Here is a 26861-nt window from a genome sequence, read left to right on the forward strand (position 1 = left end):
TTTTCTACTCGTTGGTGTCACACTGCAGCCAGACAGAGAGGAGCAGGGAGAAGCAGAAGGTAACAGACCAAGACAAATAACAGGGACATTTCGTTTGTGGAATAGTTCATTCTGTTTTGTCAGAGCCTTTTACTGCCTTCAAAAGAACAGAAGGAATTAAAAAAACCCAGCTGCAACTACCCAACTTCCCAATACATTAAATGTTTTAAGACTGCACTTCACCACACAGCAGCGTTGTCCTGGTTTGGATTTTATTGTGGGAAGTGCAGTTGGGAAATGGAAAGGCAAGGGAAAAGCATATGATCATAATCTACAGAAGTATGAATGCATTAAAAACCCCTTCCTTTATACAGGTATCTAATCTTTACTCAAATTAATGACCACATTTTAATGAAGGCCATAACCACAACATCCTTTATTCTACCCAGAACTTTTTCCACCTGGCATGATGGAATTGGCCCTTGAAACTCTCAGGAGTGCTCAGCATTCCTCCCACCTGCTTTCCAAGAAACAGACCTTCATTTTTTTTAAACTTTAAAATGGTACCTCTTCACAATTTCCCTCCCCCCCCCCCCAAAACAAAACCCCAAACACTCACAAAATCCAAACACCTACAATGTGAAGATTTTGTTCCATTCTGGGTTGAGGTTCTTGTAGATGGTGTGTGTCAGCAGTCTGTCATTGTTCAATTCAACTACACAAAACGGGTCACTTTTACCTACAAGATAAAATTTGGAACAAAATTTATGAACTGTGAGCAAGGTTTAAAAAAAAAAAAAGTTTCAGGTTTGGTTCTTTTGTTGTTGTTTAGGTTTGTTTTTTCATTAGGTTGTTGTTTGATTTTCGTTGTGTTTTTTGGTTTGTGATTATTTATTTATTTGTTTTCTTTAATCTAAACTGCCTTGTAATTCTTCTAGGAATTAATGTGGGGAAGTCCTGTGGTCTGCATTACATTCAAGATGATCATAACAGGCTGTTCATTTCTGTTATCTATTAACATTCTCCACTAAAAGAGCACCTTTTTTGTGGTGTTTTTTTTATTATTATTTAAAAAAAAAAGGGGGGGAGGGGGGAAGAATCACCATACAGACTTTTCTGATGAAAAACCAGCATGTTCCTAAAAGGTGCCAAGCACCCTTCTGAGACAACAAAGAGAACTTTACTTTAATAGTCCCAATCCTACACTGACTGCAATGATAACATAATTAGAGCGTTTTGAAACGTAGGAAATGTATTATTCCATATTATTTGCAGCAACACAGCATCTATGATACTTATCCGAAGATTACTATGCCCTACATGCTTCACGCTGTACAAATCCTCTCCCCAAAATCAAAAAGCCTTAAAAGACAGTCCCAGATAAAAGCCTAAACACCAGAGAAAATGGGCAAGGACAATTAAACAATGAGACAGTACCAGCTGGAATGATGCTCTGCAGCCGTGGCACAGCAGAAGCTCAAACCTGGTGGAGATTTTTTTGTATACATTAAAAGCACAATGAAGTAGCTTTGCATATATTTACAAGAAGGTCCCTCAGTATGAGAAGCCACCACAGGAGGAAGGATGAAGATGCTGCTTTGAAAATGTAATATGGAGATAAAGGAAGAGGCTTTCTAGACTGGATGTAAAAGTTGATTTTTCATGTATTTTTATTATTTTTATAATTATTTTTTTTTGTAAGCTCGAGAAAAAGAATTGGGGAAAGGAAATGTGTGTGTGTGCCTATATGTGTGTGCCACTGAAATAGGCAGCTTAGAGCCAGTGACTGCAGGTGAGCAGTGCTTAGGTACCAAGCCAAGAGCAAGAAAAATCACCTGCCACTGGAAGCTTAGGGGGAAGGCATGAAACTCACCCTGAGCTGTTTCTTAGGTATCCATGAGGCCAAGGTTTGTATTTGGAAAGGAGAAGAAGGAAAGCAGACACCTGAATCTCCTGCATAACAACAGTTTGCTTGTGTAAAAAAGGAGCTTTCCGAAGAGAGAGGAAGCAAAAGAAGGGACAACTGATATTTCCAGGGTTTCAGGGCAACCCTGACTTTTCCTGGAAAGGTAAGAACGTGTTGAGAGGGAAGATGGGAGGAACAGGTATGATGGAAGGAGAAGCAATGAAAGCATGAGGAGCAGGATAACAATAAAGTTGCAATAAAGGGAAGAAATCAGTGTGGAGTGCATGACTTACCTCATATTTCAAATTATGACAGTAATGACAACTGCTCTAAGTGCTGGCCAAGTCTCAGAGATGCTGTTCCTCCTACCTGTTTTGATTTCCTCCAGTGACTGAAGAGAACAACCTTTGCCTTTGGCACAGTACTAGTATATGCCTCATTTTCATGTAAGGCTACAAATACCTAAGCAGAAAGCTGCAGAATAGAACTGCAGGCCCCAGAGCCCAAGGGAACTTTGTCTGATGGAAATGAACAACCAGGTTCCCCACTACAGAGTCCCCTGCTCTTGGCTCTTGTCTTTGGGCTTTCTTTTTCTTTCCAAGTGTTTGAAAATTATTGAGTGCTAGCACTGGCCCTCCACAATCAAATCTAGTACAATAAGCAATTGTATTTCACAATGTCTTCAATAATTCTGTAATGCTTTGTCATGCATTATAAGAAGCCATAAATTGAGTGGCTGAATGGGGGCTACATTAATGATATTAGGGAGGCATGTAATTTGTTTCATACCTTATACAAATGACAATGAAATCAATATTTAGACAAAGCTGTGCAGGGGTCACATCTCCCAAACTGCGGTATTGATTCAGACTACATCAGAGGTTAATGTGCATATTATTAACTTTAATGATAAAGAATAATTGTTTTAAACACATTGTGAATTACAGTTAAGAGTGGAAGTTTACCCTCTCTAGAAAACAATATACCACTGAATCTTTCCCATTAACCTTGAAAAATGATTAATTCAGTACTCAGCAGAGATGGATACATCACACATCTCAGTGTTTTCCTACCTCACAAGACTAAACACATTTATTTAGGTTCCATAGGTTCTACTATTTGAAAAAAAAAGCACCTAGAAGATAGTTCAGACAAGGCAGCAGTGACACAGCAGGTCAGCTAGATAATTTTACTTTATCTCCTTTTTAAAGTATCACCAACCATATTTGCATGTGATGGTACAATGTGATTTCTGCTTGTTAATTGTATACAGGCACATGAAAATGCAACTGCAGTGCCCAAAAGCCACCTTCTGCAAAGAGGAAGTATTTTCTACATTAATTTATTTTCTGCATCTGTTGACATGCACTTTTTCAATGACTCTCCTTATAGATTTATAAGGATACCAAACCACTCAAGAAAGCTAAATAATATGTAACATCAATCACAGAGGTGCTTGATCAAACCAAAGACAAACATCTTTCAGAACCACAAAAATCCCCCTTTTGTACTCAGCATTTCATATCTCCTCATTGTTATAATTTGAGAACAGCTTGAGACCAAATTTGTCAATAGAAAATATTGTAAAATGGCAGAAGGGAAGGCCCAAATATCACAGTGGACAAGTAAAAGTCGTCAGGCCATTAACACAGAATCACAGAATTTTGGAATGGTTTGGGGTTGGAAGGGACCCCAAAGCCCATCCAGTGCCACCATGGGAAGGGACACCTCCCACCATTCCAGGCTGCTCCAAGCCCCATCCAACCTGCCCTTCAACACCCCCAGGGATGGGGCAGCCACAGCTTCCCTGGGCAACCTGGGCCAGGCTCTCCCCACCCTCACAGCACAGAATTTCTCCCTCCCATCTCAGCTCCAGCTCCCTCTGCCAGCTGGAAACCCTTCCCCCTGCTCCCATCCCTCCCTGCCCTTGTCCCAAGCCCCTCCCAGCTTTCCTGGAGCCCCTGCAGGCACTGGAAGCTGCTCTCAGGTCTCCCTGGAGCCTTCTCTTCTCCAGGCTCAACACCCCAACTCTCCCAGCCTGGCTCCAGAGCAGAGCTGCTCCAGCCCTTGGATCATCTTGGTGGCCCTTTTCTGGACCCTCTCCAACAGATCTGTATCTTTCCTTTGCTGAGGGCTCCAGAGCTGGACACAGTATTCCAGGAGGGGTCTGACCCCTTAGAAAGCTGGGGAGGGGCTTTTCATCAGAGAAGACAGAGATAGGACAAGGGTTAATGGTTTTAAACTGAGAGAGGGGAGATTTAGGTGAGATATTAGGAAGAAATTCTTCACTCTCAGGGTAGTGAGGAGCTGGGATGGGTTGCCCAGGGAGGTTGTTGATGCCCCATCCCTGGAGGTTTTTAAGGCCACGTTGGATGAGGTTTGTGCAGCCTGGTCTGGTGGTTCCTGCTCATGGCAGGGGGGGTGGAACCTGAAGATCATTAAGGTCCCTTCCAACCTTCATGATTCTATTATTCCATTCTCAGTGGTACTAATCATGATTACCCTTATTGTTGGAAGGAATCTGGGATTCAAGTAGGTAGCAAAAGCCAGCCAGGTACACCTTCCAACTTACTGAAATCAGACCTTCTCAATGAGAAGCAGAACAAATCCCATTAATCCACTCTGTTGCTGTAACATCACATGCCTTTGGACTCTGCAGTCCTAAAGGGCTCCTGAAATGACAGAAATGATGAAATACATAATATGCATAATAATCTGGAAGGGAAAGCAGCTTCTCTTTTGACAGATCTCCCTCACCTATTTTTACCCTCTACCCATTACAAACCTGGACTATCTGAGAACATCCCCTAAAAGTAGTTCTATTTTGTAATGTAAGCTACCACTGACAAAAAAATTAAATAGCTACACAATTTTTGAAGCTTTCCATTCTTTTCACCTTGCCACACACTGCACCTAGTCTGGCAGATACTGTTTTCTGTGCTATACTGTATTGGCAAGATATCAGTTTAGTTAGACCTAAGTAATGTTTCACTTCAGTCAGCACTGTGTCCCTCACGCTGCACACTACACACAGATTAATTAAAACATCAGTTTTTAAACTAATTGACTCATCACCTTACTTCTCAGAACTATAGTGTTGCCCTGGATGAACTGTGCACCCATCAGCTCAAGCCAGCCCAGCTCCTCAGCAGTGGTTAATCTGCAAGAGAGGCTAACAAGAACTAGAGAGGTAATTACTGGTTATTTTCTTGAAGTCCCCCACAGCACAGGAAGTCCTTTAAAAAAGAAATAAAGTAAGTTTGGATCCCAGATTCATCTATTTTCTTTAGCAGGTACATGAATTACTCTTTTTCATAATAGAAAAGAGACCTAAAGAGTGACAGTTTTCAATTACTTCTCAAAATCTTTAGAAAATCAAAACAACAAAAAAACCTCTGTCTCCACAAAATTTTAGCTTTTGAAATTTTCTTCTCAAGTAGCTACAGCACCAGACTATTAAACAGTTTTGCTGTGTTTTTCACTTGGAAAAGTTTAGGAAAAGCCCTTTGCATCAGTTCACAGGTTACAGCACAACCACATGCGTAGATCAGCCTGGCTCACTGTGATGGAACTCATCAGCAAGAACCAGAGATGTTTGGAGACTTCTGAACCCTTGAGACTTGGTGTTCTAGGACTGCTGGACTGATCTCAGACTCCTGCCACTGCAGCCCATCTTCCAGAGCTGACCTCTGTCCATTCTTATGGGCAAATGAAACAAAACATTGGGTTTTATCTCAAAACCAACTCCAGAAGTACTGGTTCTCCTCAAGAGATCAAGTGGCATGTGACCAATTGAGACCCAAGTGTCTTTTGTTTGTAGAAAGATGAACTTTACCTGAATATTAGAGCTGTCAAACTGCAATAAAGTATAACTCATAATTCTGGGCAAGTTAAACAGATACGTCCTTCAATGGTCCCTGGGGGAGAAGCTGTCCAATATTCATTTATTTTTTCTTGTTGGATTGTTTTCCCAGCAAAAATCATTTTGGAGCACTGCAACCCTTGCAAACAGGGACCTCAGTTCAACCTAATTACACTTTTGTACTGAATTTTAATTCCACTTGTCCACAAATAGGATTTTTTTTCTTGCTTAAAAGCTACAAAAACTCGAATTTACACTTCTTGCTTGCCATGTTTTGCACAACATAAATTGTGATGCTTTTTTGTTAGAAAACTCTATTAAATACATGCATTTGTCTCCAGAAAACTGCATGTCATGTGCATATTATTCAGTTAATATTGTGAAAGAAGAGACTTCAGGAACATCCATACTTCATGCAGTTAGGTAACTCCCTCTTTTAGACTGGAAAAGAACACCTCTGTATAGTCATCAATATCATGCTTTTTCGTTTTCAACCTTTAAAAATCCATCTTGTAGGAAAGGAAATAGATAATCAGAAGGACCATCTGCTGTAGAACCAACTCTTTCTCAATCAGAGCTGCCATAGACTCTTACAAGGAACTACCACTGATGCAATTGCTCTTCAGAGTAGATGGAAGCCAAGAAGCATATGGCAGAACTACCTGTCCTGGGTAGAAAAATCACTGCACTTCATAAGGATTAACTGAGAAGGGACACCAGAGTGTGTGGGGCTTCCTCCCCTGGAGCCCTGTGGAGATACTGAGGCTATAGGCATTGATTTGTTCTATGTCCAGAGACACAAATGATTTTCTGGTTTTGTTTCTTCAACACTTTTCTGCACAGAAAGAATCATGCAGCAGGCTCAATATGGACTGGCATTTAACATTCACCTGCCACTGGTCAGTCTGTAAAGGTATATAGACCGACAGAAAGCACTGGCTAGACCATGAACCAACTTCAAGCAAATGGACTGGCATTTAACATTCCCCTGCCACTGGTCAGTCTGTAAAGGTATATAGACCGACAGAAAGCACTGGCTAGACCATGAACCAACTTCAAGCAAATTGCTAACTTTATTCTGAGCCAGGTATTACAGGACTATTTGCATTGCTCAAATGACATTATCCAAATTGAACTAGAATCCTAGAGACCACAGGAAAAATAAATAAATACATAAATAATTAAATAAATAAAATGGTCTCGATAGTTTAAAAATTTAATAGCAGATTTCAATTCTATTTCTGCTTTTTAAAAGTCAAGCCCACAAAGCACAACTTCACAAAGTTCAACCCAGTTTATCGTGGTTATGATATCTGAGGTATTGTTTGAATATTTCATAGGCTATTATGGTTCTCCCCCACTGCTGGCCATGCCTGCCCATTAGGGATCTAAGTCCCCACAGCCAAAAAAAGGCCTTTATTTTTTTGGGAAAACAAGACAGCCAGTTCATTACTCTGGGGGGCAGTGCCACTCATGCAGAGGCTAATGTCACTAATGTTGTTCCAAGCTCCCTGCCAGCCAGCTGCTTGTGACAGAGCAGTCAGCCTGACCTTTGGCCAGGAGGAGGAATGGCTCAATAGCATGAGAAGCTGCCTTATCTAATGGATTAAGTACAGGACCCAAGCCAAATGCCAGCTTTGACAAGGACTTGCTCTGTCGGCCTTAGCTGAGTCAGTTAACCTTTCCTAGTTTTCCATCTTTAAAATGGAAATGATGACTCCTCTTCAGCAGTGCTGCAGTCATCTTGCAAAGGACTGGCATGATGGATGTGGGAGGTGCCTTGCCAGGTGACTCAGCACAGAGCCACCACCACCACCAGAAACTCAGCTCCACAGAATATTCACAGCCAACAAACAAAAAATCGAATAAAAATAACGTGAATAGTCACGAACCATCCTATTCACTGTGTATTTAATTCCAAATATTAAGGCTGAACAAAAATGTATTTTAAATCCTGATTTTGCCCTTGGTATCCTAAAACTGCTGTTGCCTTTAAATAAGGTGTTTTTGCAGTGTGAGATACTGGACTGATGCCTCCAGGTAACCTATAAAGACAGGGCAGGGCAAGATTTTTATCTACCATAGAACACTGCCCCTCTAGTAGATTTCTGTACTTTGTGAAGATAATTCAAGTGTATATTGAAATCTGGTTGCACTAATTGACAGAGCAAATTACTTTTGGAACCATATTTCCAAAGGGCCTCGGAATTTATTCCTTCAATTTTACATGCATGGGCTTCCATACCTTTGTGAATTTAGCGTTTGTGTACATCACTCTGACATTTCCTAGCATTTGAAGAACAATTTCAAAGACCATTTTTGCACATGTGGTATTAGGACATTTTAGTAGAATGGATTTTAGAAAAGTGATTTACATTCTGCACATTTAGCCACCTAGGTATTTCCATCCTATTTTCCAGGGCTCTAATCAAAATTTTAACATAGAATTTTTTTTTTAGAAGGGAGACTGAATTCCAAACATGAAACTAAAAAAGAGGAAGAAGAAATAAAATAAAATTCTACCTCGTTTTTCTATGCTTAGTTTCTGTTCTTCAGAGAAGCCTGAAAAGCTTTTGGCTGTAAACCTAAATACCACTGAGCTCTTCAGCCAAATCTGTCTGATTCACCAAGTTCTGAAATCGTGGTACCCAAACCCCCCCTACCCTCCCCTGCAGACAACTGATTAATAAGGAGGTCAGAAATACAAATAAATTTACTTCTAATGAAGACTGGAGACACAGTAATCAAAGTGTTAAAAATTCATTTCATGCACATCTCATTTGCCTCTTAGCTGATATTTATCACATAATTCTGTGAGAAAGTAGAGGCCCGAGATGCTCCAGATAAATGTCTCAATTAATTGTACAGAGGTAGCCCTCTTTGAGCTGCACCAGAGCTGTGAGCTCTTTATTAAAAGCACTATTCTGTAGCCTGTAACCTTGTTCCTTGACTCCTCTCTAGTTTCCAATTTAAACAAGTCCCCATGCGGCCCGCTCTAAAGGGCTTTGTCTCCCTGTCATTGTTAAGAGAGCCGAGGCATCCTGGAAGTGTGAAATCAGACCTCATGAGCTGAACGGTTCCCCAGGGAACGCCGGACCACGCAGAAGGTCAAAGTCATGGGCTGGACCATCTGAAAGCGTCTGATCGCCGGTCTGTGACACAGCGAGCTGGGTGGGGGCAGGGGGAGAGGGGAGCCAGGGGCCTGGAATTGAACACGTCTTAATTAAAGCCCAAAGACAGCAAAACAAACTGTTTTTTGCAGGCAGGCCGCCGCGCCAAGCGTGGGTTTTGCTCGGCTAACGAACCTGAGTTGCTAACTACTCCTGCTGGAAATAACAGGACACTGGCAGAAGGTGATCAAGCCCGCGGCGTGTGCTTCTCCCACCCTGCTTGCTTGTCGACCACAGCAGAGTTTTTGAGTTTTATTTTGCTGCAGAAGGGCAAAAAAAATGCCCCAGAAAGGTGATGCGAGCTCTGCTTGCACCGCCAGCATCCTCCCACCATCACCCACCTGGACCTGACCTCACTGCAGAAGGGATCCCATTCCCTGGCCACTGCCTAAACAAGGCACGACACCCATGGTGAGCTTCCCAAAACTCACATGGGTCAGGTGAGCAGAGAAACTATTCATTTCAGAGGCAAACTGGCAGGGGGAAATCCCCCCGACCTTCTCCTGTACCAGCAGAGTATTTCCTCATGCAAAAGGACATGGCACACGCTGCTGTGCCAGGGTCTGCAGGCAGCAGAGCCCTCCAGAAGGTATGCCTGCCTTCCAGAGGCACCACAAGATGTGGGGAAATGGGAAAACATCTCTTCTAGCCGAGGATTTAGGGAGGAAATACCCTTGTACTGAATAGCTAAGACACAACAGAAGATTTAAATTAAACTCTCTTCTCAGTAAGCAAAAAGTAAATGCGACACTCAGTGTCGTTCCATTTCTTAGATTATAGTTGAAGAAAAACATATTTCAAAAGGTTTGTTTTCCAGGAAGGAGCATTTGCTGTGACCACAACTCCCAACCCTATGTAATTTTCAACTAGTAGAAGTCCTAAAAATATGTTTTGACCACAGAAAGATCATAGGATCATAAAATCATAGAATGGTTTGGGTTGGAAGGGACCTCAAAGATCATCCAGATCCAACCCCCTGCATGGGCAGGGACACCTCCCACCAGCCCACGCTGCTCCAAGCCCCATCCAGCCTGCCCTTCAACACCCCCAGGGATGGGGCAGCCACAGCTTCCCTGGGCAACCTGGGCCAGGCTCTCCCCACCCTCACAGGAAATAACTTTTTTATCCTGGAAGACCTCCTCATAGACCTGACAGTTCTCTCAAAGGCCCTGGTCCATTAAGATGCCTTATTTTTCAGCTCTGCCTGAAATCAACGTGAGCTTTCAAGCCCCAGTGGGGAATCTTTCAACCCGTCATCCATCCTCCCTTTCTTGGACTTGCTTTCAAGTGGGCTGAGTGGGGAGAAGCCTCACTTTCTCCTTTTCTGGGGTATTTTTCAAACCCAGTTAGGGCATGTTTGAGCAGCCCATTTCAAACTGGTATTGCCCACCTGCTCCCCTGCCCACAACTTCACCAAAATTCCAGTCCACCTTGGCATCTTCTTCCATGCTCATGTACATGTCAGGGGCATAGACCAAGGCCAAACCAACATCCTTTAATCTCCCTGTTTGTTTTTTTTAAAAAAATCTGCACTAACCTTAATTATCTAAGGACCCTGTCCATTGAGACTGGAAAAAAATCTGCCCTTGACTACCAACAGTTTATTAGGGGCTTAACTGAAGTGACCCACTGTAGTAGCATTCAGCTGAACAAGGCTATGGGCTTTCTGTGGAAAGGAGAAGAATTGAGGGTTTCATTAAAAAGTAATTTGTGCTTTTTACTCATTCATTCAACGGGAGTTTCAATTGCTCTTTATTCACACAGAGCTAATACAGTATCACAATGGTGCTCAATGAATGTGTGGTAACAAAAGAAAAATTTCACATTTGGAAAAGGGGAGGGGGGAAGAAAAAAATCCTTGCAACTGTAGTGAGATTGATGACTACTTAAAAGATTACAGAAATCTTTTTTCCCTCTCTGCTTATGCTTAATGATGGAATATTAAGGATTCTTAAAACCCATTCAGCTCCAACTAATAAATTTTGATTTATTACTTCACATGAAAAGATTCCTGAAAGTGAAATGGGATATGTCCAGCAGACAGGAAACACAGCAAACCACACAGGAACCATACAGGTGCTTCAGCTGCTTTTCTGGCTCAGGGGGCAAAAGATTAACTCTGAAAAAACTGTATTGTCAGAAGAGCAAACCAGTCCTTAGCTTTTACTCACACAAGGAATCCTGCATCGTGTAAGTTACACCAGTGATGACAGCACTCTCCACACTGACTCCTGAGTTGTGTAAAGGTGGAGGGTCAAGTTTTACACCATTTTTGCAAACACAGTTTATTGACAATCATCAAGTAACTACTTTGATTTATTTCTCACTCCTACTATTCAAGGTTTAACTTGAAAGTAACGATCCACACTTGCTCACAAGTTACTAAAAACAGCCCTCAATTACTACAGCAGCCAATAAAAACCCTCTCTGTCCTGTTTTTGAAATACCAGGTATTTTTTTTGCCCAACATATACAACAATTTCTGCAGTGTCTGGAATGCACAGCCATCTTACAAACCATATCTGCTGTACAGATGCTTTTTCTTGCTAATTAACAAAATACATGGGGCACAGGAAGGTTCTGAGTGTTCTGCCCCCTCTTCCTGCTCGTCCCTCTAAATGCAATGTCTGAAAATTTTTGGCAGCCCTGTCCATCTTTAATTGAATCAAACGTATTCCCAAAAATTTGTTCAACCAGCACAAATGGCATGTTGATCTGGAAAAGTTGAAGACTGAACGAGGTCAGGGACTGAATTATTCCATTTGCCCCTGAATAACTTAATCTCTCTCTCTCTGTTCGGACCACATTGGATTATAAGGTCAAAGCAGAGTGAAGAATCTTTAGAAGCATTTCTCCAGCCTCCCTGAAAATAGAATCTGCTATTTTGTGTGCCACAAGCTGGATGATCAGTTTCAGCAATAAAACGTTTACTTGCCTGAGCAAAAAACAAAAACAAGAACAAAACCAAAAAACAAACCCTGGAATTCAAGCTAATTTACAAAATAATATTAAAAATGAGTATTTTGCTATATGACTACATCTTCTCCTGTAACAGGATATTTATGTCCAAATTGCAATTAATATAGTTTCCTTCTTTTTTTCCCTTTTATTTTTTTTTTTTTTAAAGCAGTGATGGTTCTTTTCTGACACAGTGCAAGCTCATTTTGCTCCATTCAGCTGGTGCAGTGTGAAGGTGATTGGAACTACAGGAGAGATAACCTGGAGACTTCTGGAGAAATATGGTCAATATGGCTGAAATACTTTTTCTTCACTTTGAAAAGCAAAAGGTTAAATTAAAAAGGTTAAATTCCACTTAATACTTCTTAAAATAGAAAATATAAATTATTTTTATATGTCCCTTCTTAAGCAGATGAGCTGTAGGGACACGAGCCTGCATTTATTTCAGATTTCTGAAACCAACAGCAGCTTTGCTAAGTATCTGGAAGATACCAAATGCTTCCTTATGGAAAAAAACTGTACAGTAATATCTAAGTCTAACAGCTTTTATCTGCCATGTCCTCTGGAATTCAGCTTTAATTTGGATAGCTTGTATATTTGTGTTTTCTAAAAAAAGATGTCTTTTCTATATATTTTTTTCCAGGACCTCTGATGGAGGAAAAGGTTTTATTTCACCCTTCTGAGGAATAACCTAAGCAGGGCTCTGCTAGCAATAGAATGACTTACTGCCTCACTTACAAAATTTTTGCTTGTTTGTTCTGAGGATTTTTTCTTTAATGAGCAGAAGGTGGGACTGTGCAAACTGACAATAATGTTTTGATCAAGTTCTGTTTTAAGCACCTTTTCCCTGGCCTGGTCCTACTAGGATATTTTTCTGTCAGAGAATCTAAATGGATCCTTGCCTGTGACATCAGCTGCCATCAATGCTTCTGCCCTGATGACCTTCACCTGCAGGAATCCCACGTCGTTCATGTTACCAAACAGCGCCAGTGGGCTCTGAAAAATGACAGAAAGAAAAATAATTCTAGATTTAAAAAAAAAAAAAAGAGAGGGAGATACCAAAAGCAGTATTAATAGTGTCCTCCCCTGCCCAGGTTATCAGTGCAATTCTGTCTAACGTGCTCATACTTGTGATTATTGTTTTCTGAAAGATGTAAAGTTGTCGGTGTTTCTTTCAGTATTTTACAACTTCAACTTGCCAGTGAAAAATGTAAAGGAAAAATAAGGCTAGTTTTACTGAATTAAACCCCCAATATTACATGAACTACTTCCATCAACATTTTAAGTTATATCAAACAAAATTACTACAAACTACTACTACATTACTACTACTAACAAAATTAATACAAACAATAAACCACTCTCCTTTTAGTGAGCTCTATGTCCATATTTTCCCTTTTAAGGCTGTAATATTTTGAAGAGTGACTTAGGGCCAATATTGTGTCTGTTGTAGCTGACCATTACTTGCAAGCTTGCATATGCAGCATGAATGTATATGTAAGCTTCCAAATAGCTTGCAAATAACACAAGCAAAACCAATCAAAAGATAATTATAAAAACTCAGTAATTTTCATAATAATAATATGCAAAAAAAGATACAAAAATTTAATTAAAAGATGGTTCCAATTTCATGGCAGAAAGATCTTACTATAAATCATTTTTTTAAACACAAATTTCTGCAACATCTACACACATTAAAAAGAGGAAGAAAAAATTAAACGGTAGACTAACACTTGCATTTATTCACCCAACACAGTTTTAAAAAGATGCTCTGAAAGTGTGTTGGCTTGCTGCTCTTTTTTCAAATAACTAAGAGTAAGCATTGTAATAGTTAGGTGTTATATGTCAAAATTCTCAAGCTTTAAGTGTGAATATAATTTAAAAGTTAGACAATTTCAAATGCTAGAACATCGAATGCAACTTTGAATCTGCAATCAATTAGTAACTAGCCTGGTATTATCATTTAGTTTTATGTAACCTAGGGGACAAACACTAAAAGAGGAGACTAAAATTATATTTCCTCATCAATTTTAAATCAAATATATATATATGGTGGTTTTTTGCAGGTCTTGTTCATAAATACTGGCATGCACCTTTATTCTGAAGTATTTTAAAATCAGGACTAATGCATTAAATGCCTCTGGCCTTTTCTAAAATTTTAATGTAGTGCAGCTGAAGCCTTTTCCACTGCTTATGATAATGTCTAGGTTTCTAGAATATGCAAACAATCAGGTAAAACATGAAGTCAACAACCCTTTAATCTGTTAAGAAGGCAGAATTGACTGTTAGGGAGAGGCAGAATAAATAACATCAGCGATCTGAAAAACACAGGTGCTGCTGGAATGAAACATTAAATGTCAGTTTGTGAAAACTTCATTGTGTTTACACACAGATAACCTGCCCATTAAAATGCTGGATATATAGCATGCATGCCTGTCCTTTTATTAATAAGACAACTCTTAACAGTCAAATCACACTCTGATGTTAATTTCACAAGCCCCAGTTGACCATTCACTGTTCACAGTGCAGGTCTGAGTTCAGTGTGGAAGGGAGGAACCCCCTTACCTGTGGCACCCCTCATGCCACACACACACACAAACAAATGCATAGTGGCTAAATATATATATATTTTTTAATCATTCTTAATACATTAATCATCAGAAATACAGCTTAAAAATACGGGTGGTCAACATTAATCAGCACAGACTCCAGCCCCTGCTCACAGGCTGACAAGTTGAGGGTGGCAGAGATGGTAGCACCGTTATAATTCGAACCCACGTTGGCACCAGCCCTCATTTATTACAATAACCATCAACCACATGGAGGCTGCTTATCAGAAGAGGTACCACAATGGAGATAATGCTGCCCCAATAGCACGGAGAAAGTGGAAGGATTTACAGAAGTGTTTCTCAATGAAAGAAACACTAAGATTCTGGAAGAAAACAAGGCAAAAACAAAGCATGGAGCATGGAGCAAGCTCCCCTTCCTGCAGCACCCTGCAGACCCCTTTTTCCTAATTTCACCCTGGTAAGCTCATCCTGCAGAAAAGCAACAGTGCTTTATTTCACTTTCTTACCTTTGTCAACATCCCATGGAATAATTATTTTTGAACTTGCAGTTCCAGCAAGACAGCTGGCTTAGATTCATTTACTGCACATTGTGACTGTGGAGGCTGCTGAAAACGCATACAGTGCCACAGCAGAGACTCTGGGAGAAGCAAATTACTTTAATACATTACTTTAAATACATAACTTTAAGTAATGATTTATCAGATGATATTCTGTCTTCTTATTTATGATTATTGTTGAAGGCCTCAAATCCTGTATGGTTTCTGAAGCCTGAAATTTCCATAGCAGAGGAATCCGTGATTTGCTGTGAATCTTTTCAGCCCTCAATAGATGGGAAAAGATTGAAATGCTCTGGAGATGAGTCCTCTTTATTTTTTTAATGAAAGGCTGTATAATATATTTTCTGTATGGCTGCAGCAGCTGTCAGGGAGAGCATCTCAGTTCAGCTCTATTATGGGAGAAGCAATACCCCATCCCATGGCATCGAGATACACTGAGGGGCCAGTACTGATTGACAGCTTGTCACCATGACGTCTTATTCCATCTCTGTTATGGAGAAAATTAATGTCATACCACCAGCCTTATGACTCGCTGTCATCTTAGAGCTGCTCACCTTTTATCAATGCTCTAAATAACATTTCAAGCCCATCGTCTCACGGTGGACAATCTGGTCAAGGGACATTAAATCGGATGACTGTGAAATGTCATAATAAAAACGGAATGCTAACAACTTCTTCTCTAAACTAGCTCCTCTGGTTTTTAAACTGTGACAAGGGGGACCGTGGGTTCAGCACACCAGTTCTGAAAAGGTCATACAATCTCTCTTGGTCTGTACCCATTAATGTGCACCCCACCTCCCTCCCACCCACCCACCCCCAAAAAACCCCCCCCTTCCCCAAAAGGAATTAATCTTTTCAGACAATTGTGGTAAAATAATGGTTCAAACAGTAATGCCTGTTTAATTTGTAAAGCTCTGATGTTCAGCTACAAATGGTTAAATGACAGTAATAGAGTCATTTTCCAAGGCTATTTGATCTGATGGCAAGGTCAGCTCATTAACTGTTTTTGGTTGCAGGAAGGGTGCAAAATACATTTCTCAAATGGAAGGAGGATTTTTTTTTTAAGATGACAAAAAACAAACCCCGAAATATCTTGCTGACTGCACACACTGCCTGTGTATCGGTTCTGAAGGGGAGAGGTGAACACCTAGGATGAATCAAACACCAGTGAGAAGAAACGATTTGAATTTCGTTACTCTTTGCAACATCTTTCTTCTGCTGTGCACCGGTCATTTTAATAAAAAAAACCCAAAATATATAAAAAAGACATAGTGATGCCTTAATTCTCAAAAACAGACAAGGGGAAAATCATGCCTCTGCAGTAAAAATATCTTCCAGAAATTTTTCAAATGTATTGTATGTTTACAATAATGTAAATGTAAGGAAAGATACACATCATGAATATGTAAGAAAGGAAAATAAACAGATGGTTCGTACACCACATTATTATGTTTTACAGTGGGGACAAATAAATTGAAAATTTTGGAAAACTGACTGATAATACACAGTCATAACATTATTTCTATACTGCTGCTAAATTATCAAAACCATCACTATCACATGACTGCCATATCATCACACAAAATAATCCACAGAAACACAGCATTGTTGTTGCACTTGGTAGCAAGGAGTATGTCACCTCAAAAACGTATCCCTGGGGAATTTATTATATTTACAAAGATCTCCTCTGCCATCCACGGACTCTCCTGGTGGATTCCAAAATGTGCAACAACTCTCTTTAATTGTAATTATTTTTCAAAGCTGGTGCACAATACCTTAGCTCTCAGTTGGTTTAGGAATATTATGGTTAGCCTCACTAAGTCACCTCTATTAAACTGTGTTTATGATAACACTATTGGTGTATGAGTTGTACAAGCATTAGCAGACAGCTGATCCAGGGGAGATAGCCAGAATAAATTTGCTGAAGCGCACATCCTGCTAATCTGTTTGAAGAATATTGTACAGCATTAGTACTAGCACTTCATGTTATCTGCACAGCCTGATAAGGTACATCTTTATTAAATTCAGTTATTGAAAGGATGTCAGTCATGGAATAGGAATATTTTAAAATCTAAAAAAAATTAAGCGGCTCTTTGTTAGTCAGAGCTTGGTTTAATGGCTGAGTGTCTAGAGAAGCCTTTCTAAACACCTGGCAGCATTGTACAATAAAAGCTTTGTAATTTTAAGTGGAAATAGCTTTTTTTTTTCTCCTTCTTTCTCTGTGTGTAGTAACAGTTACTTTTACTGATTTAGGTATTAGCAAATCCTGGAGTAAGAGCTCCCCTCTCTGTTGCTTTGCTAAAACTACACAGATTTTGTTACTGTGAGGATGCTGGGAAATGAAAATAATTTGCTTCGTAATATTTTGAAATGGAAATATTGTTTAAAACTATTATTTTGGTGAGACACAATACTGCTCCAGTGCAAACAAGAAAATTAAGTTTTCCTGCCCCTTAGTAGGTGCCCAAAAAGAAGCTGAAAACTCGTGGCACCTCAAACCATTTGGCATAAACACTCACTAGAAACTGTGCAGTCACTGACAGACCCCCTGGTTATTTTGTGCTTAGTAACAAGTGTCTGCAAAGCAGGAAAATTAACTTCTTCATGGCACATGATAGCTGATTTACTACAGAAAAACACTCTGTAGTGTATTTGTAGCCTTCTTGATGCTACCCATATCTGCGGCAGTAATACTAATATCGAGTTTAAATGACTGTCATTGGCTGAGTGTGATAAGGCTATAAGGGATATATTTAGATGTTTTTCCCCTGATAGTTATTATTCAGCTCTAAACAAAGGGTAAAAGAGAAGAACTCCATACATATCTCTTCAGTATCTCCTCTCGCTCCTTCTGGTCCTCCAGGGAGTTGACGGAGAGGTCAGAGATAGTAACTGCAGCTGAGGCTGTGAGAGTGACCAGCAACACCAGCAACCCCTCTCCCTCCTCCAGCGGCAGCTCCAGCTTGTGGGTTTGTTCTTTGCTCAGGGTTGACAGGTCAACCTGGCACCTAGAAACAAACATTCTCCATCAGCATGTGGTTTTCTTCACATCAAACACCAGCCCATCGGTTCACTTGCATTCAGCTGGAGAGAAAAATAAAGCAGTTGGAATTCCTTCCCAGCTTCTGGAGGAATTTCCCTCTTCAGCTTCCACCTGTGCTGCCTGCTTGATCGTTTGCTGCTTTTTAAAGCTACAACGTTATGCATTTCAGCAGCAAATATTAAGAAGAGCACACAGACACTGGAAGCAAGGTTAGCTAATAAGCCTTACTCGAACACTGTCAGGAAGAGTTTTAAAAGCCCAGTAAATTGTGACGCCTCTTGCAAAAACACAAAGCTTAAATTTTTAAGCCAACGTTTCTGGTACCGTTTGTCTAGCAACAGGAAAAATCCTCTCTTAAAAGAACCTAAATCTGTGTGGACTCAATTGTGATGGAGTTAACACGACTGAGCAGAGGGAAACACGGCTTCAGCACCACCCAGGAGGCTCCGCTCTCTCGCACTTGGCTCAGGGTCCCAGCTTCATGCAGGCACCAGGATCAAACTTGATGCCACAGCCCTCTTGTATAATAAGGTGTCTCACGTTGTAACTAGCAGGGACTGCTTATAACTGAGCAGAGTGGCTGAAGCTAGTCCACCCTTCCTGAAAACCATGGCTGCTCCCTGCTCTGAGCTAATGAAGAGCGTGCCAGGAGGCTGAAGGAGCTTTGAAATGTCCTTAAAAATAGAAAGGTGGAGCATGGTGGGGGGGAAAAGCAGTATCACTGCTAACAAGGAGCTGGCCATAAGCTTTTAATTAAAATAATAATTGCTTAGATTTAGTAATTAGCCCATGCACAGGCGTTTTAATATTTTAATATGTATATTTCACAAGTTTCGACTTCCCTGGATTGCAGCTCTGGAATGGCTCTGGAATAGCACGTCTGGAAATTCAACACCTGTGTCAAATGCCAGTTTGCACTGCACAGGAATCTCTAGGAAAAAGCACTGTTTGGAATACATCTACTCATACCAACCCCAGTAATGTCTTCCCAATCCATTACTCTGAATATAAACAACAATGAAAAAAAGTAAATTGGTATATTCTAGGTATATAGTTAAGACAGTGCATACTCCACTTTTAACAGGGATTATTTAATGTGACAAGCACATGTTCTATATGCCACTCTCACTAAAATAAATATCTAGCAAACTCTTTTCATAAAATGTCAATTGATTTTGAAGAGAAAGATAATGTGGTGACTGCAGGGCTAATAAACTGAGAAAAAGGTGGCAGGCATGAATAAATAGGCATTTAAGGACAGGAAATAGCCAATTACGAGAATAAATGTGGCCTCATAAAATGGGCACTGTGCTATCACATGCAGATTAGATTTGCTACAGGAAAAATTTCTTTTGTTGTTGTTGTTTTTTAATGCTGCCTGTTGTGCAGCTGTCAAAATTAAACTCCTGCAAAGCTCATACAGTAGGAAGCTTCAATTATTTTACAATGAAAAAAATATTGGATGGACACAGCATTCTGACCTGAATGTTTACCTTTATTTGGAAGTCTTTGGCTGATAAGGGGTGAGATATTAAATCAACAGTATGGAAAGACTGAAGTTGTTGCCATCAGTGCAGGCTGATACAAATTTTGTACAGGTACATAGTCTGTCAAATATTTATTCAGACTGCAGTGAGGAGTATAAAACTCTCCTTAAGAAATATTGCATCCAACCATTCAAAGTTGGAGCAGGTTAAGATGCCTCTGGTGTTAAATATTCTTTGATAGTTTATTTTGAAGCAGATAACCCTAAAATACCTCTTCAACACTATTGTGATTTTAACCACTAGTCATTGAAAGAACTTCTCTAAACTCTCCTAAAGTTAGTAAAATAATCAAAAAGTTATTAGGACACAAGTAATGCAGAAACAATCCACTCTCACTCAAAAACTGGCAACAAAAGCTGGAACAAGAAACAAACAACCCCATCTGCATCAGAAAACTGCAATGACTGCGAAATTACACATTTTACATCAGGGTGACAAGCTCCAAGTTCCTTGAAGTTACAGCAATTTTTGCAACATAAGTAGCCTGTGATGCTTTTCATTTAGGCTGTAAGAAGCGTCTGAAAATTGGATTTTACCTGTGCACCTTTCCTACAGCTGTCAAATATTCCTAATAGCATCATGACCAGGAGAGGTTACCTGAGGCATTTGTCTCTATTGTCTGCCTGACAGATCTCCGGGAACAGCCTGTCACCAGCTCCTTATTTCCTAAAATCATACAAAGGGTAGAGAGTCATCTGCAAACTTCTCCCAGTGAAAGCCTTTGCCATTTCACAAGAAGCACATCCTCTGAAGTGCCCTCAGATAATGTGACCAAAACCTGGGGTTGTTCCATGAAGGAGTGTCACCCCTGGGCTCCGTGGAAGTCTTGGTTAAGAGCTGGCTGGGGTGAAGGCACACTTCTCATTCTGCACCAGGTCCCCTCCTCTGGCACCAGGAGATCCAACTCCCATGGCTCTAACTTGGCAGAAGGTGCTGAGGCTGGAGGACTTTCCTCACCAGAGGCACTTCAGTCAAAAAGATAAGACGTCCCAATTTAGTTTTTTCCATCACTTGAGTTTTGTGTGAAAAAACAAAAACACCAACACACCAGAAACAGCATGAACAACCAACAGCTCTACTTTTCTCTCTCAGACCGAATTTCCCTGTAAAAAAATAAATAAATTAAATTGTTTTTAATCGTTTTAACACTGCCCTCACCAGATCTTTGCATGGGACCAAAATACTGAAGGGACCCTGGTTTTATTCAGGCACTAACCCTGTCCTAGAATAACCTCTACAAACACCAGCAGCAAACCCACAAAACTCCTTTCTGGATTAGATTTGCTAACAAGCACTAAGTTAACAAAGTACTTCTAAAGATACATAGCTTTGGAAAGTTCAAGTTGACACTGGCCCTCTACGTTTTACTGAGAGTACACACAGGTATTCCAAGCTTTAAAGCTTTGGCAACCCTGACTTTTACATCTGTTAAGATGTTCTCTTAACCAACAGTTGTCACCTACAACTGTTTCCACGGAGAGCAAAAGACACTTTGAGGATGAAGATGAACTTGAATGTTACCAGAAAGTGGTGCAGACGAGCATCATGGTGGGAAGTTGTTTGGTTTTTTTCTGTCTTGCATTCTGAAACTGAGGACCATGAAAAATTACAGCCATTTTGAAAAGGCCGTGAGCTGCACATGACCGGCAGCTGTCACACTGAAAGCAGGAGATAATAGTCATTTTTGAGAATTCAATTTCTTATTAAATTACTATTTACACGCTGTTGCTGGAAGAAAAAGTTCTCCCCCTGTGAAGAGGTCAGCATGAAAAATTATGGCCAAAATAGCCATTAACTCCATAGACAGATTTTCGAGCCGGCTATAAATCACGTTTCAGAGAATTGCAGTTTTTAGGGCAGATTGGGTGTTTTGTACTACTCTGATGCTCCACGCTGTGGAGCACGCTGCAGAGTCCATACCTGTGTCAGCACTGGAAGCAGTGGGTGGGGGCCCTGGCATGATTGTCCTGGCTGATCCTTTGGGAAGAGGCAGGGAGGCAGATCCCCCCATACCAGCTCTGCTGGTGGAAGTTGCCAGCACCGGGTGGGTCTGGGTTTTCAGACCCTGAGAGATCCAAAGGGAGAAAAGCCACACAAGTGCCTCAAGCCCATGTGCCTCAGCACCACAGAGAAGTTGCTGCAGAAACAGGGTCCAGCATCCAAGAGGGAAAATGTGAAGATCCAAGGGGGAATCCACCACTTCTCTGAAACTGTGCATTCAGTGTGTTAATCGCCCAAACTCTTAGAAATACATTTCTGATTTATTTTTAATTTCAATGCATCTGGCCTTTGGTTCTTTATATGCCTTTCTTTACCAGGTTGAAAAAGCTTTTAGTGCCCTGTATTTTCTTCTAGTGAAAGTACTCAGATACCATAATCATACCCCTTCTTGATCTCCCTTTTGATATGCTAAACACCTTCAGCTCCCTATACATTTCCTTGGAACATATCTCCTACAGCCCTCAAATGACTTTTTGTAACTTTTCTGATCCAGTTAAATTCTCCTGCAACCTTTTTAAAGTGTGGATGCCAGAACTATATGTAGTATTTTATTATCAGCATGTCTAAGAGGTAAAAATCACCTCCCCTCTCTATTTCTAACAGAACCTGGAATGTAGGACCGGGTTGGCACCCTGGTGAAATATCCTTGCTAATGAATGAATTACAAAGGTAGCAACATGACATAGAAGGCCTCTTAAAAGCCAGGTGGCCAGGCAAGGGAGAGACAGCAGATAGCAAGATCATTTTCTCACATGACAAAATAAAGCATAAAAGAGGAATTGGCACAATCCTAAGTGATAGGGACAGAAAAGCACCACTTGGCTACAACCCAGGCAACTTAATTATCATCATGACTTGTTCGGGAAGACAGGCTTTTAACTCCACTGTGATCCAGGTCTATGCTGCTCCAAAGGATGCCAAGGAGAGGAAACTGTGAGATTCTGCAATTAGAACTGAGCTGGACACACATCAGAAGCAGCAAGGCATGAACTGCTACAATTTGTGAGACTCCAGGTCCTTTATCAGCAGAGTAAAATGTTCCAGCAAAACCAAGAAACAAACGGAGAGGGGAAATTCTGCAAAGCACAGGCAGAAAATGACACGGCTCAGAAAGACAGGACTGCAGTAACCTGAAGTTCTTGGAAGAACCAGTGTGAAGATAATGAAAAAGAAATTAAATGATAGGCCCCACATGATGCTTGTGATGGGTGGTGGGCAGAGGTGACAGACTGAAAACCAGGAATGCTCCCAGAGGAGCTGGAGACTGTAACTCAGCTAAGTAGGACACTGACTACTGAGGGGGAGTGTGGTGGTGAGCTTGGGAAGCTGGAGAGGATTCCCAGGAAGCTGGAGAGAATCCCCAGGAAGCTGGAGAGGATCCCTGGGAAGCTGGGAGTGCAGTGCCTCACTGCAGAGATCAGCAGGACCTGGGGAAAGGGGCAAGCAGCACATGGAAAGCAGGGAAGATCCCTGCAGCATGGGATACAGCAGTCTTGGTAATGGAAATGAGAGAGATACATGAAATACAGTACAATCTCACTGGTCACTGAGCAGCACCTGAATAGGGACAAAGTGCTTATTGCTTGCTAAAAGAAACATGGTCAATACTACAAAGTCCTCTTGATGGATTTTGAAGTGACTGGCTGACAGAGCTCTTCACAATAAAATTACAGATTTACTTTTGAAAAATTGCAAGGAGAGGAAAAAAAAGGACTTGCAGATGTTCTATGATGTGATGCTTCCTGTGTTGTCCCTGTGGCACATCCACACACCACAGACATGCACTGCTGAGGCTGTCACCAGTAGAAATGTCTTTGCTGCAAAATTAAACACTTCCCCCTGCTAAACCAGCCTGTTGCTTTGATGAACATCATGTTCTCCCTTCACTAGCTGGTCCAAGCAGCTTTGCCAGAGCTTTCACAGAGCTCCAACCTGTGCTGTTCAGAAATCCTTACCAACCCTGGTCTACCCTTCATAGCTTTGCTGCTGTGCTTCCCACATCAAGGCTGACACTCTTCTCCTCCTTTACTCTTGCTTTGCCACTTCATGTAGTGCAATTCATTTCCTTATGTGGGAGAGAGAGGGGTCAGGAGAAGGATCCAGAAACATAATCCAGCCTGTCTGCAGTACTCAGTATTTCAGAATACACTGGGGAGTGCTACTGAATTTGCGACAGTATATGACAGTAACAACTGTCAGTAAGAGCTGTAAATAATGAAGGATCTGGTAAGAGAAAGTTACTGAAGATTTGTGAACTAAAACAGAACCTTTTCTGGCTTTCTAGCAGAACAGCAGTGCCTCTGTATGAATAGAAGTTAAAATGTGGATAGATAGGAATAAATAAGGTGTGGAACACCTGGGGGCCAAATTCTGAGATGCAGTATTTACATCTAGCTCCCTTTGACAACAATCAGAAATGGGGAAGGCTCAACACATTTCTGGATTTCTCATGGGCAGATCTGCCAGTAGCACTTTTAGGTTTTAATGCTTTGGGCAAAACCTTCATTTTACATAGAGAAATGCATCTCTAATAATTTACCTTCAGTCCTCATGTATAATCAACAAACCACTGTACAAACAGGCTGTTGGTTGGGTGCTTGTCTGTGTTTGCACAGAATTGCTGTGTAGTTCACATGTGCACACAGCTCAAAACCCCAATTACAACAGCACAGTGACCACTATGTTTAAACTTTGAAAGTAATACACCCTTTCAAAGCTACCTCAACAGGCAGAGATTTTCAAACCACCACGTGGAAAAAGGATCTGAAAAACCAGCATAATTCCAGAGGAACTACTTTTGTCCTTACAGAATTTTGGAAAATTGAGAAAACTTCTGAGATTCATCAAATTTCAACCACACGGTTTCACACATATTGTTCAAAACCTCTTCCTTGGCAGCAATATTTAGAAAATGCCAGTGTTTTAATATAAATCACAGTCTCCACACAATGCCTCTGGAAGCAAATTCAGTGAATAAACCTTAAGAGCAGCATATTTAGTGTCCCTCACTCAAGTTTATATGCATGTTTGAGAACCCACACACAGCTTCACAGCACCACTCATTGTCTTCTCTGGTAATTTTAAGTCTCCCATAGTGAGGACACAAATTTCAGTGGGAAAAAACCCCACAACATATGTTGGCCATAGATAAAATTAATACATAACTTTAATGGGTATACTATACACAAGGTCTTTTGTTCTTAGTTTGCATCAGATGGGGAAAAAATATAGTGGCATCTATAAATACTGATTAAAATAGATATAGATGAAGTCAACAGTGATTTCCTGGCACAAAATAAAAGTCAATGTCATTTTAAAGATAAATACGTATTTTTCATAACAATAAATAATGCTATAAATCCTGCCACACTGGATTGCAAATAACTTCAGCTGACTAAAACTGCATGACATGGGATTTACTTATTCTGTATGTTCACAGAAACAACTTGTTCTCTGACAGCACTCATTCTTGGCAATTTATTGCAGCTGTCAGCAGCCAATTTGTTCAGATTACTGCTCTGCATAAAGGTGTAACAATCATCAGGATTTATTAGCTGATTATCGTAAAGGTGACAGTCAGGATTGCCTTCAAAAAAGCAGATGATGAGAAAGTTAAATAATTACATGAAGATTAAAATCATTTCACCTTCATTTTGATCTTAGTATTACCTACATAAGCTTATGGCAGTGTTTGCAGGAGTGTATTGACTCAACACAGGAGAGAAATTACTTACTCATAGCAAAAAAGTGAATAATGAATGGACAATATACACACATACATATATATTTCTACTTCTCAGATGAAGCAGTGACTAGTACTCCTCATGCTTATTTGAATGCAAGAAGGCTGCCCCTATGGCTCTAGCTGCTGATGCTCTCCAAAAGAACTTTCAGACCTCATGCCTTTGGTCCTGGAATGTTTGTTTGTTTTGTTTTGTTTTGTTTTGTTTTGTTTTGTTTTGTTTTGTTTTGTTTTGTTTTGTTTTGTTTTGTTTTGTGTGGGGTTTTGGGGCTTTTGGTTTTGGTTTTGTCTCTTTGTTTGCTTTGTGTTTGGGGTTTTTTTAAATGATATTCAGAAGAATGCCAGAATTCAATCTCCTGCATGATGAAGCTTGGTTCTAGCCCAGCCCAGAGTTTCCTCATACAAAGCAGCATACAATCAGAAGCGTATTTTCATTCGAAGTTTTTGTACAATGTCTTTTCCCACCTTTTGAAATCCTAAAATAAACGTTGAAATGGTTTTTGGATTTTCAGAGCATACTAAGATGGATGTTCACAAGGTGCTGCATCCTTTCAACTCTCATGTAAAATGCACACAACTGCAACTCACATGAATTTCACAAACTCAGGACGCTGAAAGTTAAGGATAGAAATCTACCGGCCAGCATCTGGTTTCAGGAATTACCATGATGAACGTGCCTGGGCACCCATATGAAGACAGAGCTTTACACTAGCTCTGTGACAGACAAATCTTTCTCCTCTGAGTTAAGATGCCATGCTGTCACTCTCATCCTCTTAATACCTTCCTTCCTCTCACAAGCCACCCCTTCCACTTCCGTCTTCCTCTCACCCCAAAGACAGAATCTCACTCCCATGTCTTCAGTCTTCTCAAACATTTTGCTTTATCTTCCTGCCCTCAAAGAAGGATCACAAGCCCAAGCCCTCACAGTCTGAGCACACATGCCATTGAGTCCCTGCCACATACCCAGCTTCATCCTAGTCCTTACCATGCTCCAGCCTAATGCCTGTGATGAGACACAGAGGGCACACAGAAAACTGCATTCCTGATTTCCCACTTCTTTTATTTCCCTGTGAGGGTGGTGAGACCCTGGCCCAGGTTGCCCAGGGAAGCTGTGGCTGCCCCATCCCTGGGGGTGTTGAAGGGCAGGTTGGATGGGGCTTGGAGCAGCCTGGAATGGTGGGAGGTGTCCCTGCCTATGGCTGGGGTTGGGACCTGATGATTTTTAAGGTCCTTCCAACACAAACCATTCCATGATTCTGTGATTCTGTGAAGTGCAGTTAAGACAGAATTAAAATTCCAGAATAGAATTAAATTTGAATTAAATTTGCAAATTACAGAGCTTCATACAGTAAGAATATTTCAACTCCAGGGGGCTTTCTGTGCCTTCTTCCAGTAGGAACCCTGAGTGTGTCCCTTCAGCCCAGGATCCTGTTCTCCCACAGCCAGCCCATTTTGGGATGGCTGAACCAGCTTTAGAGGTGGCACTCTCCAAAGAGTGGCATTCTTCTCAGCAGCTCAACGATATC

At 40.8% G+C, this 26861-nt stretch overlaps 1 protein-coding gene across 1 annotated transcript in view; it reads right to left on the minus strand.

Moving 5' to 3' along the window:
* Nucleotides 1–26861, minus strand: part of MCTP1 (multiple C2 domains, transmembrane 1) — a 163626-nt gene that overhangs the window by 95058 nt on the left and 41707 nt on the right. The window contains exons 7-9 of the mRNA XM_009993781.1: nucleotides 17824–18010; nucleotides 12778–12871; nucleotides 616–718 (exon numbers count right to left, since the gene is read on the minus strand). Of these exons, the coding sequence (XP_009992083.1) occupies nucleotides 616–718; nucleotides 12778–12871; nucleotides 17824–18010 (384 nt within the window). The remainder of the gene's footprint in view (nucleotides 1–615; nucleotides 719–12777; nucleotides 12872–17823; nucleotides 18011–26861) is intronic.

The sequence above is a fragment of the Chaetura pelagica genome, unplaced genomic scaffold, assembly GCF_000747805.2.
Source record: "Chaetura pelagica isolate M959 unplaced genomic scaffold, ChaPel_1.0 scaffold423, whole genome shotgun sequence".
In the NCBI taxonomy this organism is placed as follows: Eukaryota; Metazoa; Chordata; class Aves; order Apodiformes; family Apodidae; genus Chaetura; species Chaetura pelagica.